The sequence below is a fragment of the Corvus hawaiiensis genome, chromosome 4 (assembly GCF_020740725.1).
Source record: "Corvus hawaiiensis isolate bCorHaw1 chromosome 4, bCorHaw1.pri.cur, whole genome shotgun sequence".
Lineage (NCBI taxonomy): Eukaryota > Metazoa > Chordata > Aves > Passeriformes > Corvidae > Corvus > Corvus hawaiiensis.
In genome coordinates, this window is record NC_063216.1 from 30,265,068 (window position 1) to 30,277,511 (window position 12,444).

The following is a 12,444-nucleotide window of genomic DNA, read 5'->3' on the forward strand; positions in this document are numbered from 1 at the left end:
ACAGATAACTCACGCTGCAGTTTTTTTCACTGTGGAAACAGATAACTTAAAGTCCATTGCTTTTGAATTCATTACTGCTTGATGTGATAATGCCCTTTAATATACCCTTTTCTGTTCCCCCCTCTCTGCTATCATCCTCCACTGGACTGTCCACTCTAAAGCAAACACTGTAGGGCAGATGCCTGTTGCTTTGTACCATGCTCTGTTTGTTTTCACTTTGTCTGAATTCCCTCCTCACTGACTTCTTTCTTGTGCTGAGGTGCTCTGTTAAGTTGGTGTCCTTGTTACATGTGTTCTTTTGTTTCCAGTCAGTAATCTCTGTGGGAAATGCAGGCCAAGGGACACTGACCTCCTGCAGCCATCCTTGAATTTTCTGTACTGGAGCCTTCATCAGACGACACCTTGTAGTCAACAGAGAGGTGAGCAAGATTGTATTGATTCCTAAGTTAATTTCAGTGAGGTTGTAGCTTGACAATCAGAGACTATATTCTAACTGTCTCAGCAGGTAAGGTGGATGTTTCCCCATCCAGACACAGCATTATAATTAACAAAGACCACTTTGTATTTTGGATGAAGTTTCTTAGGTTAAGGAGTTTGGTTTGGTTTTGCTGCCTCCTGATGATTCAAGAGTTGGCTGCTGAAAGACAGAATCACTGTATTTTTCTTGTTCATAAACACAGCAGTGGGCCTTTGATGCCTAGTTTGAAATATCCTGGTATTGTCATAGTTCAAAAAAATTAGACAATGCTAGGGAACAGCTCTAACCAGCCTTCCTATTGTGTTGTTAGTTGATTAGCTGGCTGAGCAGTTGCTTGTGCTGTGGGAGATGAATACCAGTAGCTGGACAGCCTTACTCACATGAGCTGTGGCAGCAGGGCTACCTCACTGCACCAGGGGTGTGCTCTGCACTTCTCTTGTGCTTGTCAAGATGGTTTAACCTGTGCCATCCCATCACCCTCCCTGATTATGTTTCTCCCATGCAGCAGTGGCTGTGCTGCTCTCCAACGTGTCCTTGCTAGAACTCCTGCAGAAGGTTTTGGAATGCACCTGGCTGTGGTCCCCTCCTTCCAGACCTGCTTACCTGTCATCTGAGGATGCCTTGCTGTGCTCTGGATGGCTGTTGGTGGCATCCCTTTTGCTTTATCAGCATCGCTACAGTACTGAGGTTAGAACCGCTCTAGTGTTCAGAGTCAGCGCAGGGATAAACATAAAAATAAATATGTGTGTAAATATATATATATATATGTAAAAGTATTTTGCTTTGGCCTGTAATCTGATTGCATTGATTTCTCTTTTTTGTTGTTGTTCACAAGTTATTCCCCACTGCACTTCTCCATCAGGACTGGGAGCTAGCATGTGGCTGAAGGCCTGAGACACAAATCATTGAAGAGTTAGAGAAGGGCAAAAATCCTAGGGGGAGAAGTGCATGCCCAACCCTCCTGATCCAAGTCACTTTCCTCTTCAGGACAGAGCAAAATACATTTTAAAATCTTTCTCATGGGAAGACTGGGGGTGGAAGACACAGCTCCCATGTTGTAAACTGCTTTATCGTTACTAAAATGATCAATAGTGGAATAGAACCTATTATTGGAAAGTAAGTGTTCAATATTAGCAAGATCTTACGAATGTGGGCAGCTGTCATTGTATTTGATGCTTTGCAGTCCAACAAGACAGCTAAGCTGGAGTTGTCAGCTGATAATGGAATTACAACTTTGAGGGAAGCACTTTCCAATGCCAATACAAGGGGAAATGTTTCCTTTTGAAGTATCTACCCAGACCTCTCTTGATATGGAGTTAAAGAGCATGTCATGAGTTGTGAGCTCTGCTCTTGCAGTTATGCCCAGTTATTGTCTTTGGGAGTTGTACCCTTATTTGCAGATGATAAAATCACATTAAGGACATGCATGCATGTGCACAGAAAAGCAAGGGTTGGATTTCTAATGCTGAGGGAAGATGTTTTCCAGAAGACCAACCCAGACCAAGTCTGCACCCATTACTTGGTCAGCGTGTGGCCTCTGCTTAGGGCTTAGAGCAGGGTACCTGTACAGACTGTCAGCTGTGGGAATGCAGCCTGACCCTGTTCTGTGAGCTGCTAAGTACAGCTTGCCTTCTCAGTTTCCAAGTCAGGACTGTGTCTGGTGTTGTGCCAGTCCCAAAAAGCATTCTAGTGTCAAGTGTTGAGCTTTGTCTTCTGGGAGTGACACTCTCAGCTCATGTTGATCCTTGAAGTGCAATCATTTAGCGGCTTATAAACCTTTTGCTTGGTTTTATCAATACCACTGGCCTGATGTGCTATCATATTCAACCCAGAATGCTTTTTGCACCAGAGATGAGGAAAGAAACTACAGCTACAGCTGGGAAAAGGAAAGGGTTCAAGACTGCTTCAGTGTTTCTAATCTTCAGCCTTTCTAAGTCGTCAGTGTTTCTAAACTTCTGCTGAACGGGAAGAAGAGGAAGAGTCACTTCTCTTGCTTCTTTCTGCTGTTCAGTGTAGCTGGAGCTGCACAAAGCATCCTGGAGACCCTCGTAAGAGCACCTTTGTGGGTGCGAATGTGAGCCAATGGTGGGCTGTCTTCCTGAGCCTGGAGTTTTTTAAAGGAGAACAATGGCTCCAAGAAATGGCCACATTCATCTCAGGCTGATGTTAATAGTGAGGACTTGTCTGGCCATAGCCAACTTGCATCTTAGCTGTGTTACTGCTGCTAGCTTTACCCTGTGAATTAACAGGGCTCATAAATGGTAGGCCATTAAAGGCTTTGGCTTGTCAGTTCTGAGATGAGTAGCTACTGCCACCATGTTGCAGGAGCTACTCCTAGTTCTCCTGTGGAATATTTCTCTCTTCAGAAGAGTATTTAAAGGAATCAGCCCTGTGATCCTTATGCCTGCCTTCCCATATCAACTGTCTGGCTTATTGAAGGGTTTGAACCCTTCTGGGGTTCTCTGAGCCTTCATGCCATTGCTGTTGAATGGCTGTTCTGTGAAGGAAACAATGTATTGAAGACTTCCGTCTCAAGCTGACCTTTCCTGTTTCACCTAGTTCCCAGGTCCCTAAACTCCTCTGCCACTTTTGCCCATGCAATAGTTCCTATCCCTGGGCTCCCTGCAGGCCCCAGCTCCAGCAGGCAGGGACAGCTTCTTGCCACTGCTGGTTTTTGGCTGCCTGGCTCCTCAGTCTTGCTGCCTCATTCTGTGGCTAAGGTAGAGCGATTGCTGTTTTGTTTGGCGATTGCTGTTCCTGCCACTTCATGTGCTTGGTAGGCTGACAGCCACATGCCAGAGGGCCTGCAGGGAGTAGTGAGAACAAGACAGACAAGGTATGCTGTGGTTTGGAAGCTGTGCAGCTCTGGCAACTGGTGGTGAGTGAAACTTGAGGGTCCAATGATGTAACTCCCCCTTCTGCATCAGCCTCCTGAATCCCTGTTGCTGTTGCCTTGGCTTTCAGTGGTCACCATGGGGTAGTATCTAAGGTCTAGAAGTATGTAAGGCAGCTTTCTCTGTGCTCCAAACCAGCACCACTTTTTTTCTTCTATTTAATTCTCTTGTAGGTTCATCAGACACTCTCTGTAGACCTTACAGAAGTCCTGAATGCAGTCATCTTCAGGAATAAGAAGCCAATCCTGCTGTTAGGTATTTTGCACCTGTTAGGGGGATTTGTCTGGAAGCAGCCACTAGTACCATGATACAAGCAACAAGGGAGAGCTGGTGACTATGGAATGGAATGATGGGGGTGCTGGAGAGAATCTGGAAACTTTGGTCCATTTGACTTTGTGTAACTGGTGGTGAAAAAGGGCAAAAGAGAACTGTCTGAAGTTCTTTGTTTGGACAGATCTTCCTTAGAGGTTGGTAGTGGCACCTGGAACTGAGTGTGAACTGTGTTAGTGTCTCAGAGGAGGAGATGAACAAGGAAACCCATGTTGCCATTCCTGTCTGCAGCTGTCAGCAGCTGCCGGACAACTCTGGTGGGCTATTAAGCTCACATTTTCTCTCCTCTCCCATGTTATTGTACAGGCACCAACACACAGGGTAGGTCAGAGAAAAACACTGACACACACTAATAAGCATCTCCCTGTCTAGTGAGCATCATGCAGTTCCTGAGAGCTGTCCTGCGACAGAAGTTTTCCTCCTCCCTGCTGGTGATTGTGGGCCAAAACACAGCCCCAGGTGCTACTCAACCACAGCCATCATCACTGCAGGACACTGCCTTGCATCCCCTTGCCATGCAGCAGGTCTTCTCGCTTGTTGTCAGTCTGCAGAACCTTCTGGTGCATGTCCAGTTGCAGGTATATAAAATATGACTTTGGGAACAACAGCAGTGTTGGGCTTCAAGCAGGAACATTAACTTGAGAAGAAACCATCCAGTTGCAGAATCAAAGGGGCTCTCTGGTTTTTTTTCTTCCGCCTGCATTTCCCATCCCTTACAGACGTGATGAGGAGGAGGGAAAATGCTCTTGCTGCAGCACAGTGCAGTGAGAAAGAAGGTAAATCAAGCTATGCGGTGCTCCCTGCTGCTGAACTGGGTAGCTGAAATTCTGTGTACTAATAACAATCTCTGTCTTCCCATCTCCTTCTCTGCAGGGACACTACATCCATAGGGACAGATGTGGGAAAAGTGTAACAAATCCCAGTCCATCCCCCATGCCCCTGGCAAGGTGCTTTTGGGGGTAGTGAGTGCATCAGCATACATTTAACTTGCTCAAGTGATGCTGGGCTCCAGGGGTAGTACATCAGTTTACATTTAACTCTTAAGCTATGTTGGACTCCTATCTTTATTTTTTGGAGGCTGTTACTTATTATTTTTTAGTCTCAAAATAAGTAGCCGTACCTCTGTCTGGCTCCTTGATGTGACAGATAATTTGCAGCACATTGCATCCCTTGAAGGAGATGAAAGGTGTTATTTTCCTGTGCTGCATACTCTTCAGATCCTGACACTTCATGAATTTTCCTCTTGCAATAGCTGTTGACTGGGTTTTTTTTCTTTCTTTTGGTATTCCAGAAAGACTTGCTGCTCTCTCAGGCAGTGGTTGCTTGCCTGGAAACCTTAGTAGAATACCTGTATGAGAAGAACCAGGATGCTGGTAAAGTCTTCATGCTCTTTCTTCTCCTAGTTTCCCTCCTGCAGTGATTTTGAGCTCTTTGATCTCTATCCAGTAGTGCTCTGGAGCAAATGCTTAATGAGTTTATGCCAAATAAGAAAAGTTATTTGTATGCCTAAAGTTAATCTTGTGCTTTGTGGGATGAGATCACAGCGCCTGACTCCCCTGCAGGCATGAACCTTCACTTTGGCTCTGGACACCAAGATGCTTTCCAGAAGGTAAAAAGTAATTCTCCAACCCTGTAGGAGTGAAAGGTTTGGGAATGGAAGGAGTATAGGAATAGTCTTTGACTTTCAGGCCGATTGTATCAAACCTTTAGACCATAAACATCTGGGAGGAAGGATCTCAACATGATGTGTCTTACAAAAGGACAGTGTTGGTCGCAGTTTGGCCCTGAAGGAAGGGAAGGGAGAACAGGGTACTAGGCAGCCTTAGGGAATGGAAGATGGAAATCTGGATTTCCAGGGGTGAATTCCAACCTTGGTTTCCAGAGTGTGTGTCAGACCTAATGTATACCATGTTTTCAGTATAACATAATATGACTGCATCGTACAGTTGGGGGGGAAGAAGAGACCCTTCTGCTTGTTGTCAGCCTCCTGCCACAAAGTCCAGGTGCTGGCTCTGTTCTTAAACCAGAAAGTTCTCTCTACCCTGACCTGTTCACTTCAGTTTTTTTAACACTAATAGAGAACAGGATGGAGTGAATGAACACCAGGCAAAAGGAACACTGGTGGGAGAGAGGAAGTGGTTGGATAAAGATGTAATACTGCAGATGAATGACAGCCAGTAGCTGAGGGGAGGGTATTAAAAGGCTGAATTAAAAAAAAAAAAAAAAGGGTATGCTCTGCTGATTTGGGATTAAACTAATGAAATGCTGCTGCAGCAACAGCTGAACTTGTCTGCTGTGGTGCTGAAGTTCACAACAACAATAACAAGAGTCTCCTTATTCTAAGCAGAATGAGGGTCATAGCTGTATTTGGCTGAAACATGAAAGAACACTGGAAAGAGTCTGTCCTGGGTTCTGCCCGTAGGAGTTGACTTGCTTGAGGCTTTCTAAAACCCTCTTTTAGTCCAGAGATATTTCCAAATGGGCAGAGTAGGCTCATGCACAGTGCTGGTACTTTCTCATTTTCCCCAGATGAAAGATATCCCCCAAATATTTTACATTATTTTTCAGTATTGTTTTCCTTTAGAAAAGATTCTTATAGTGGCAATAGGGAGGTTATGTGACTGACAGTGGAAAAGAGACCTTTCTAACACTCTGGTGAGTTGCTATAGTGTAACAAGTTATGTCAGCTGATCTGTTTTATTTGTCCATCCCATGCTCCTAACCTGCAATAAATACAAGGTAATAACATTTTAATTTCAGCATTCAGTGAAAGACTTCATGCCATCACAGACTTATGGCCTTACCTAATATATGTTATGTTATCGTGTATGTTCATTAGTAAGAATATTTTCTCTACTGACTACATTGTCACTATCAGCCTGGCTGGTCCCCATAGTCCACTGTCTGATGCAGATCCAGGCTCAGTTTGTTCAGCTTCTGTTACAGGGCTTTCTTCATTACCCAAAGGGTATTCTGCAGCTAAATAAAAACTGAGGTCAGGAGAGATGTCCTCATATTGAAACCAGAGGGTATTATTTTTAAAACCCCAGGCTAAATTTATTTTTTCACTGTTTTATGACATGCACCCCAGGAGAAGGTTTCTCCTCCTGTACCAGCACAAAGATGGACAGTATGTATTTTCTGCTTTGAAAAGCTGTTAAGCTTTTGTCCTCTTGACTGAACTCTTGCCCAGAGAGTGACAGATTAAAAGGCAAGTAAGAACAGTGCAAAATATCCCCTTAGTGTTTCACAGCATGGGGTCTAGGAGAGAAAACTTGGGGTCAGTATTGAAGACTGTCCTTAGCTGGGTTCAGCCCGTCACTTGGGCAGTTTTACAGCTGTCTTTGATTGGCTTCTCCTTCTCTCCCAGCTCTACATGTTGCTTCACAGCCATGGCACCGATTCCTGCTCTTTACACTACTGAGTGGGGGCCAGAAGTCCTTTCTGCAGCCAGAAGTTCTCAGGCTGATGACTTTGGTGAGCAGCAGAAGGGTGGGCTGTTCCCCATCTTTCCCAGTATGTTGGTAAAATGCATGTGGGCTGGTTATTGGTACTTAACCTGCTACGCACACAGAGTCTCCGACACTGCTGTGGCTTTGTCTGGCGCTATATTTGTGCCCTATATTAATAATGATACTTTCAAGTGAACTTCCACACCCTGCAGAAACTGACTGCTGTTAGTGAGCACGTCCTGTTCTTCTGGTGTTGGTAGCATTTATTTATATCATCTAGGACCCCTGGGGAGGAGAGGGGAAGCTTGCAGAGAACATGCAACTGCTGTTACCAGTCAGGGAGCGAGCTGACTGCTCGGCATCACAGCTTGTCTCCCGTCTTCAGCCTTACAGACCTGACTTTTCAGGGCGGGGAGTTAGGGCAATATACTACCCTGCTGTACATGGGGTCTGTGGGCTAGAGGGGGAATGTGGTCCTACCCAGCAGAAATACTGAAGATATAGCCATCATGGCAGTGAATGAGAGGAAGGGTTATTAAGGTGAAACTTCCCCCTCCAAATATAAGATGGGTCTGTGAGTATTTGCTGTTCTTATTTCAGTTTTAAAAGGTTACCTCATTTATTTTAATTCCTTCCCAATTTAAACCAAAAAAAGTCTGGCTATAAATCAGAGCACCATCAACACAGATACTTGCACTGGTTCCATTAGAAGTGGTATAAAAATCAGGCCTGTGGTTAAGGTGCTGCAGAAATGGTACATAGAAGAGGTCTTTGCAAGTAATGAGTCACTGTTGCACTCTGTGGGTCTTCCACTATTTAATGTCTCTATTTTTTCCTTTGTTCAAGTTTGTGAGATATCAGAGCAGCAATATTATTTCTCAAAAAGAAATTAGCCAGATTGTTCAGGAGGCAGCAGAAGCCAACTTAGCAGAGCTGCCTGAGGCCACATCTTGTGCTCTTCACCTCTTCCTTTGTCAGGTAAGAGAGCAGTGACTGCCTGGGAAAATGGGAAGGGAATCCCTAGGTGTTTCAGCCTTTGAAGATCTCATTGCTCTGTGTGGAGATGAGGGAGGCAGTATGAAGGAACAAGCCCAGCAGTTTTCTGTTGTTCTGGAAATCATTCTTTTTTCTGACCCCTCAGATTCAGAGCAGTCATTGTCAGGTGGAGCCAGAGCAGTCAGGGATCATTCAGACCTTGCTGGATCGCCTCTTGGGACAGAGGACCACGTGTGTAAAACATCACGACATTGTGTATCCTTTGCTGGGCAGATGCCTTTGATAGCTGATGTGTGTGGTAGGTGTAACAGAGGTAGATGGGATATTTAATCTGCTGCTCCTTCTCTTGTTCCAGCTGAAGGCAAACAAAATTGAAAATCTCTGAGTGGCTTCTACACTTGGCTAACTTTGGGATGAAAGACTTCATCATGTCCTAATCTGAGAAGACATTTGGGAAATGAGGAGACAATTGGGATTAAAGATGGGTCTACGTGCTGGGTTTGCATTAATCTATAAGGCAGAGGTGGTCTGATGAAAGGGGAGCAGGCTGGGGAATCTGTGGCTTCAAAGCAGTAACAATCCCTGTATTGATTTCCCTGGAGGATGAGCAATGAGTTAATCTCTGTTTGCATGCCATCTAGTGCCAGTATGCCCATGAAGTAGTGGAAACTCAAATATAACTCGGGCACTTTCAAAACATGGAGAGCATTTGGGAACCACTGAGTGGCGTTACCAGATTTTATTCTGTTTGGGCCTAGAGTCTGCCTCTGCGAACTGAATCCTCCTCTTCTCTGGTGATGGAGGCAGGGGCCACTCCCAGATGCCTTGTGGAGAAAGAAGGAACCTGATGCAGTATTTGTTGTTTTCTCGAACTTTTTTTTTTGCCTTCCTGTTTTCATCATGCTGCATTGCCTCAGACATGTAGCAATGATGGAAGTGGCCATGGCAGCGATTTCCTGTGGGTGTGGGGACTTCCTTCACTATGGGATGCTGTCATCAGCCAAGTGTAGAGTATGTGGTGGGTGAGGTGTTTGTCCTGTGAGGAGTAGCTTGTCCACATGCTTACCCCCCAGTGTGATATTACTGCACTGTTGTGAGACACTCAGAGGGCAAGTTGTCCTGGTGGAGGCCATCAAGCCTCCATTTTCCACTCCATTTTGCTTCTCCATACAGGGATGAAGGAATTTGGATGGGAGGTTTTGTTACATTGCTGAAGTTACTTTTCATTTCTGGCTTTTTTCATGTATTAAGAAACCTTCAAATCTTGGTGGTTAGGAAGGATCTTAGATGCACTTGAAGTGCAGCAGTGGGGCTACATGAATAAGATAATCATGGACATGGAAGAAAAAAATCCTCTGGTCAAAGTCGAGCTTTGACTTTTCTTCAGGTTTACCTACACTGATGTTTCTCACGTATGTTGAGAGTGAGGTTCCCTGGCTTGGGGAGGGTTGGTTTAGTAATGAAAACTTCCTGTCAGTGATATGTCAAATGTGGGAATTCCCACAGCATGCATGCCTTTCCTTTGGTTTCCACTCATGCTGTCAATGACAGATGTCTGGGAAGCGTGGCAGTGTCCGTCTCACACATTGCAGATTGAAATGAGAAGATAAAGTGCCCAGAGCAGAGGAACAAAGCAAGAATGTAGCAGGAGACCCCATCCTGCCGTTTATTCCCAGTGAGTAGTAGGGAGAAGATGGACAAAGGAAGTCACTTGTTGCTCATTTTGAGCAAAAGATTTGTTGAAATTAAAAAGTTCTGTTACTGAAACGGCTCCGTTTCCCTTTCTGTGCGGGATAAGGCTTGGTTGATGCCCTTCATATATCAAAATACAGACCTGCCTGGGGAAACGATGTCGCACAGGGATGCTGTGGAAGAGGTGCTCTGTTCACCCGCCTTGCCTGATGGGACTGCGGGGTGGCCCCTTTGCTCTGGGCTGAAAGGGGCGGTGGGGGCTCAGCCAGGATCCCGGGGGAAGCAGATACGCTGCGTGTTCCGTAGGGATGAAGAGACTTTTTCCAGCTCACGAGTGACCCGTTCGACTACAACCGCAGCCCCCGCTGTCCTGTTGCCTCCAGACCCCCCAAGTGCCCGCCGGTGCGCGGCCGGTGCCGGTGCTGGGGCGGGGCGGGGGCTCAGGAAGTGACACGGCGGGGCGGAGCGGCGGAGCGGCGGTGGCGGCGGCCGCAGCAGCAGCCGCATGGCAGCGCGGCGGGCGTGAGCGCCGGCCTCGGCACCCGGCACCCGGCCCGCAGGTGGGGACCGGCCGCGCCGCCCGGGAGCCTTCCCCGCCCCGGGAGTCCCAGCGGGGCCGGGGGGGGAGCTGCCCGGCCGTGGCGGGGCAGGAGGGAAGGGGGGGAGCAGCCCTGGGGCTGCTCCGGGGGCACCGGGGGACGGGGCGGACGTGTCCGGTGCTCCCCGAGCGAGACCTGCGAGGGGCACTCCCTCCCGGGCAGCCGGGGTGGCCGGTGAGCGGGGCGGGCAGTGCGGCCCCGGGACACCTCGCTGGACCCTGGGTTAAAGGGCTGTGCCCGACGGGCTCTGCCTGCCGTCGCCGCCTGCTCGCCCTGCTCCTCCTTGCCCCGCGCTGGAGCCGCGGGAGGAGCGGGCCGCCGCGGCTCCGGGGAGCTGCCGTCCCGCCCCGAGGGTTCGCATCCTCTCGTGTCCCTCCTGCTACGTCCACTTGACACGGCTCCGGGTGGGTTTCCCGCAGCGCGGCCGGGGTAAGCTCGGCTAATCCCCTTTGCACTCCGCCGTCCCTGTGTGGTTGCCGTTACTTTGAGCGCAGCTTGCAGGAGAATCCCATCTCCCGGAGCCGGTGGCTGCCCGAGCCCCTCAGGGTGCTTCTGAACCCCTCCGGCAGGACGCGAGGCACGAGGGTAGCCTGGGATGGACCCGTTCCTGCTGTAAATCACAGCAGGAAATCGGGGCTACAGAATCCTGTGGTACGCAAGCTTCTGGGCTTGGTGGTTGGGGGACTTCGGAGATGAGCAGGTGTAAATGGCCAGTGCTGTTTCAACTGAAGCAGCTGGTCCTGTAAGCCCCATATAGATATGTCCTAGAGGAGTCTGAGCAGCGGTGTTTCACTTCTGAAGCTTTTGGTTCAGCTGTAACAAGAGATTAATCCTCATCTAGTTGTTGGAGGAGCAGCTCAGGAATGCATTCGTGGGGCAGGGAGTTTTCATTCCTTGTTTTGCCACAGTGTTCTCTTGGCAAAGGATGATGCTTTCCCCCCTACATTTCAGCGCCTGCAGAGGGGAGGTGGGGAGGGGGGGGTGGTTTGTGCAGAAGTCTCTCCTGAGAACCAAAGCATTGCAGCATGGTTCTGCCTTGCAAGCTCATTAAGTGAATAAATCTCAGGGATGCTTGGTTCAGATGAGGCTCCTGCAGGAAAATTTATAAAGTAATTGAAAACATTTTAATGGGAAGTACTAACCATCTATAACACAGCATCTGTTGTCATGTCTTTGGAAAAACACATCTAAATTAAGAGGTTGGGAGACAGTGAGACAGACTGGTAGGCTTGCTGCTGAAACGGCCAGCTGGCCAGAGCTGCAAGGCGATGTTGGTGGAAACTCCTTTCCATCTGTAGCATCAGGCCAGGCCCTGGCTCCCTGGACTGCTCCCTGAAGCAGCAGGCAGAGCTGTCTTTGGCAGAAATCAATTCAGGGAGGAGCAGGAAGGGAAGAGAGGAGCAGCTCTGCAGTGTTTCTGTCTCATCTCATCCCTCAGCGGGTGTGAAGACACGAGAGAGTGTTCGTGGGGAAAGCATGGATGAACATCTGTAAGGAGCTTTGGCATCTCTGCACTTACACAGTGTGGCTTGGAGAGGAAGGCATGTCCTCTGCTGTTAAAATGGGGTGAAATTGCCAGGGCAGTGAAAGGAAATAAATCTGAGGTAGTCCCACATGGCATCAGCAACCTCAACTTCCTGTGCATGAGAGAAACAACTGGGCCCTGCTTCATTTTCACTGGCATATTTCAGCTATGATGGACAATGACAAGTAAATAGCTTTGATGTAAGAATGAGTGCCAGCAGATCAGATGAAAAGGTGATGAGCTTCTGGTATGGTGTGGTTCTCCAGTCCTCTACTTCTGACCTTGTCCTATGGGACAATCTTTAGGGCTGGTGTAGGAGGATCTGATTTTCATTTTCATTGAAAGCATTGGCCATCTATACCACAGCATCTGCTGTTGTGTCTCTGATGAAGCCCGTCACTGTTCCAAAGCAGCCAGGCAGGCTGGTGGACCTTGTGCTGCAGCAACCGGCTGGTCGGCAGCTGCTTTGGCCCAGAGC

General features: G+C 47.8%; 1 protein-coding gene across 5 annotated transcripts in view; it reads left to right on the plus strand.

Moving 5' to 3' along the window:
• Positions 1 to 12,444, plus strand: part of LOC125324725 (coiled-coil domain-containing protein 134-like) — a 49,010-nt gene that overhangs the window by 30,658 nt on the left and 5,908 nt on the right. Inside the window, exons 23-31 of one of the 5 annotated variants that reach the window (XM_048300977.1) lie at positions 309 to 419; positions 984 to 1,165; positions 3,546 to 3,627; positions 4,075 to 4,280; positions 4,994 to 5,075; positions 7,073 to 7,179; positions 8,001 to 8,132; positions 8,296 to 8,405; positions 9,702 to 9,917. In XM_048300977.1, coding sequence (XP_048156934.1) covers positions 309 to 419; positions 984 to 1,165; positions 3,546 to 3,627; positions 4,075 to 4,280; positions 4,994 to 5,075; positions 7,073 to 7,179; positions 8,001 to 8,132; positions 8,296 to 8,405; positions 9,702 to 9,747 — 1,058 coding nt within the window. In that variant the 3' untranslated portion in view covers positions 9,748 to 9,917. Of the gene's footprint in view, positions 1 to 308; positions 420 to 983; positions 1,166 to 3,545; positions 3,628 to 4,074; positions 4,281 to 4,314; positions 4,479 to 4,993; positions 5,076 to 7,072; positions 7,180 to 8,000; positions 8,133 to 8,295; positions 8,406 to 9,701; positions 9,918 to 10,298; positions 10,403 to 12,444 lie in introns of those variants that run through there. The other 4 variants (XM_048300976.1, XM_048300978.1, XM_048300981.1 and 1 more) reach the window with 4 other exon arrangements.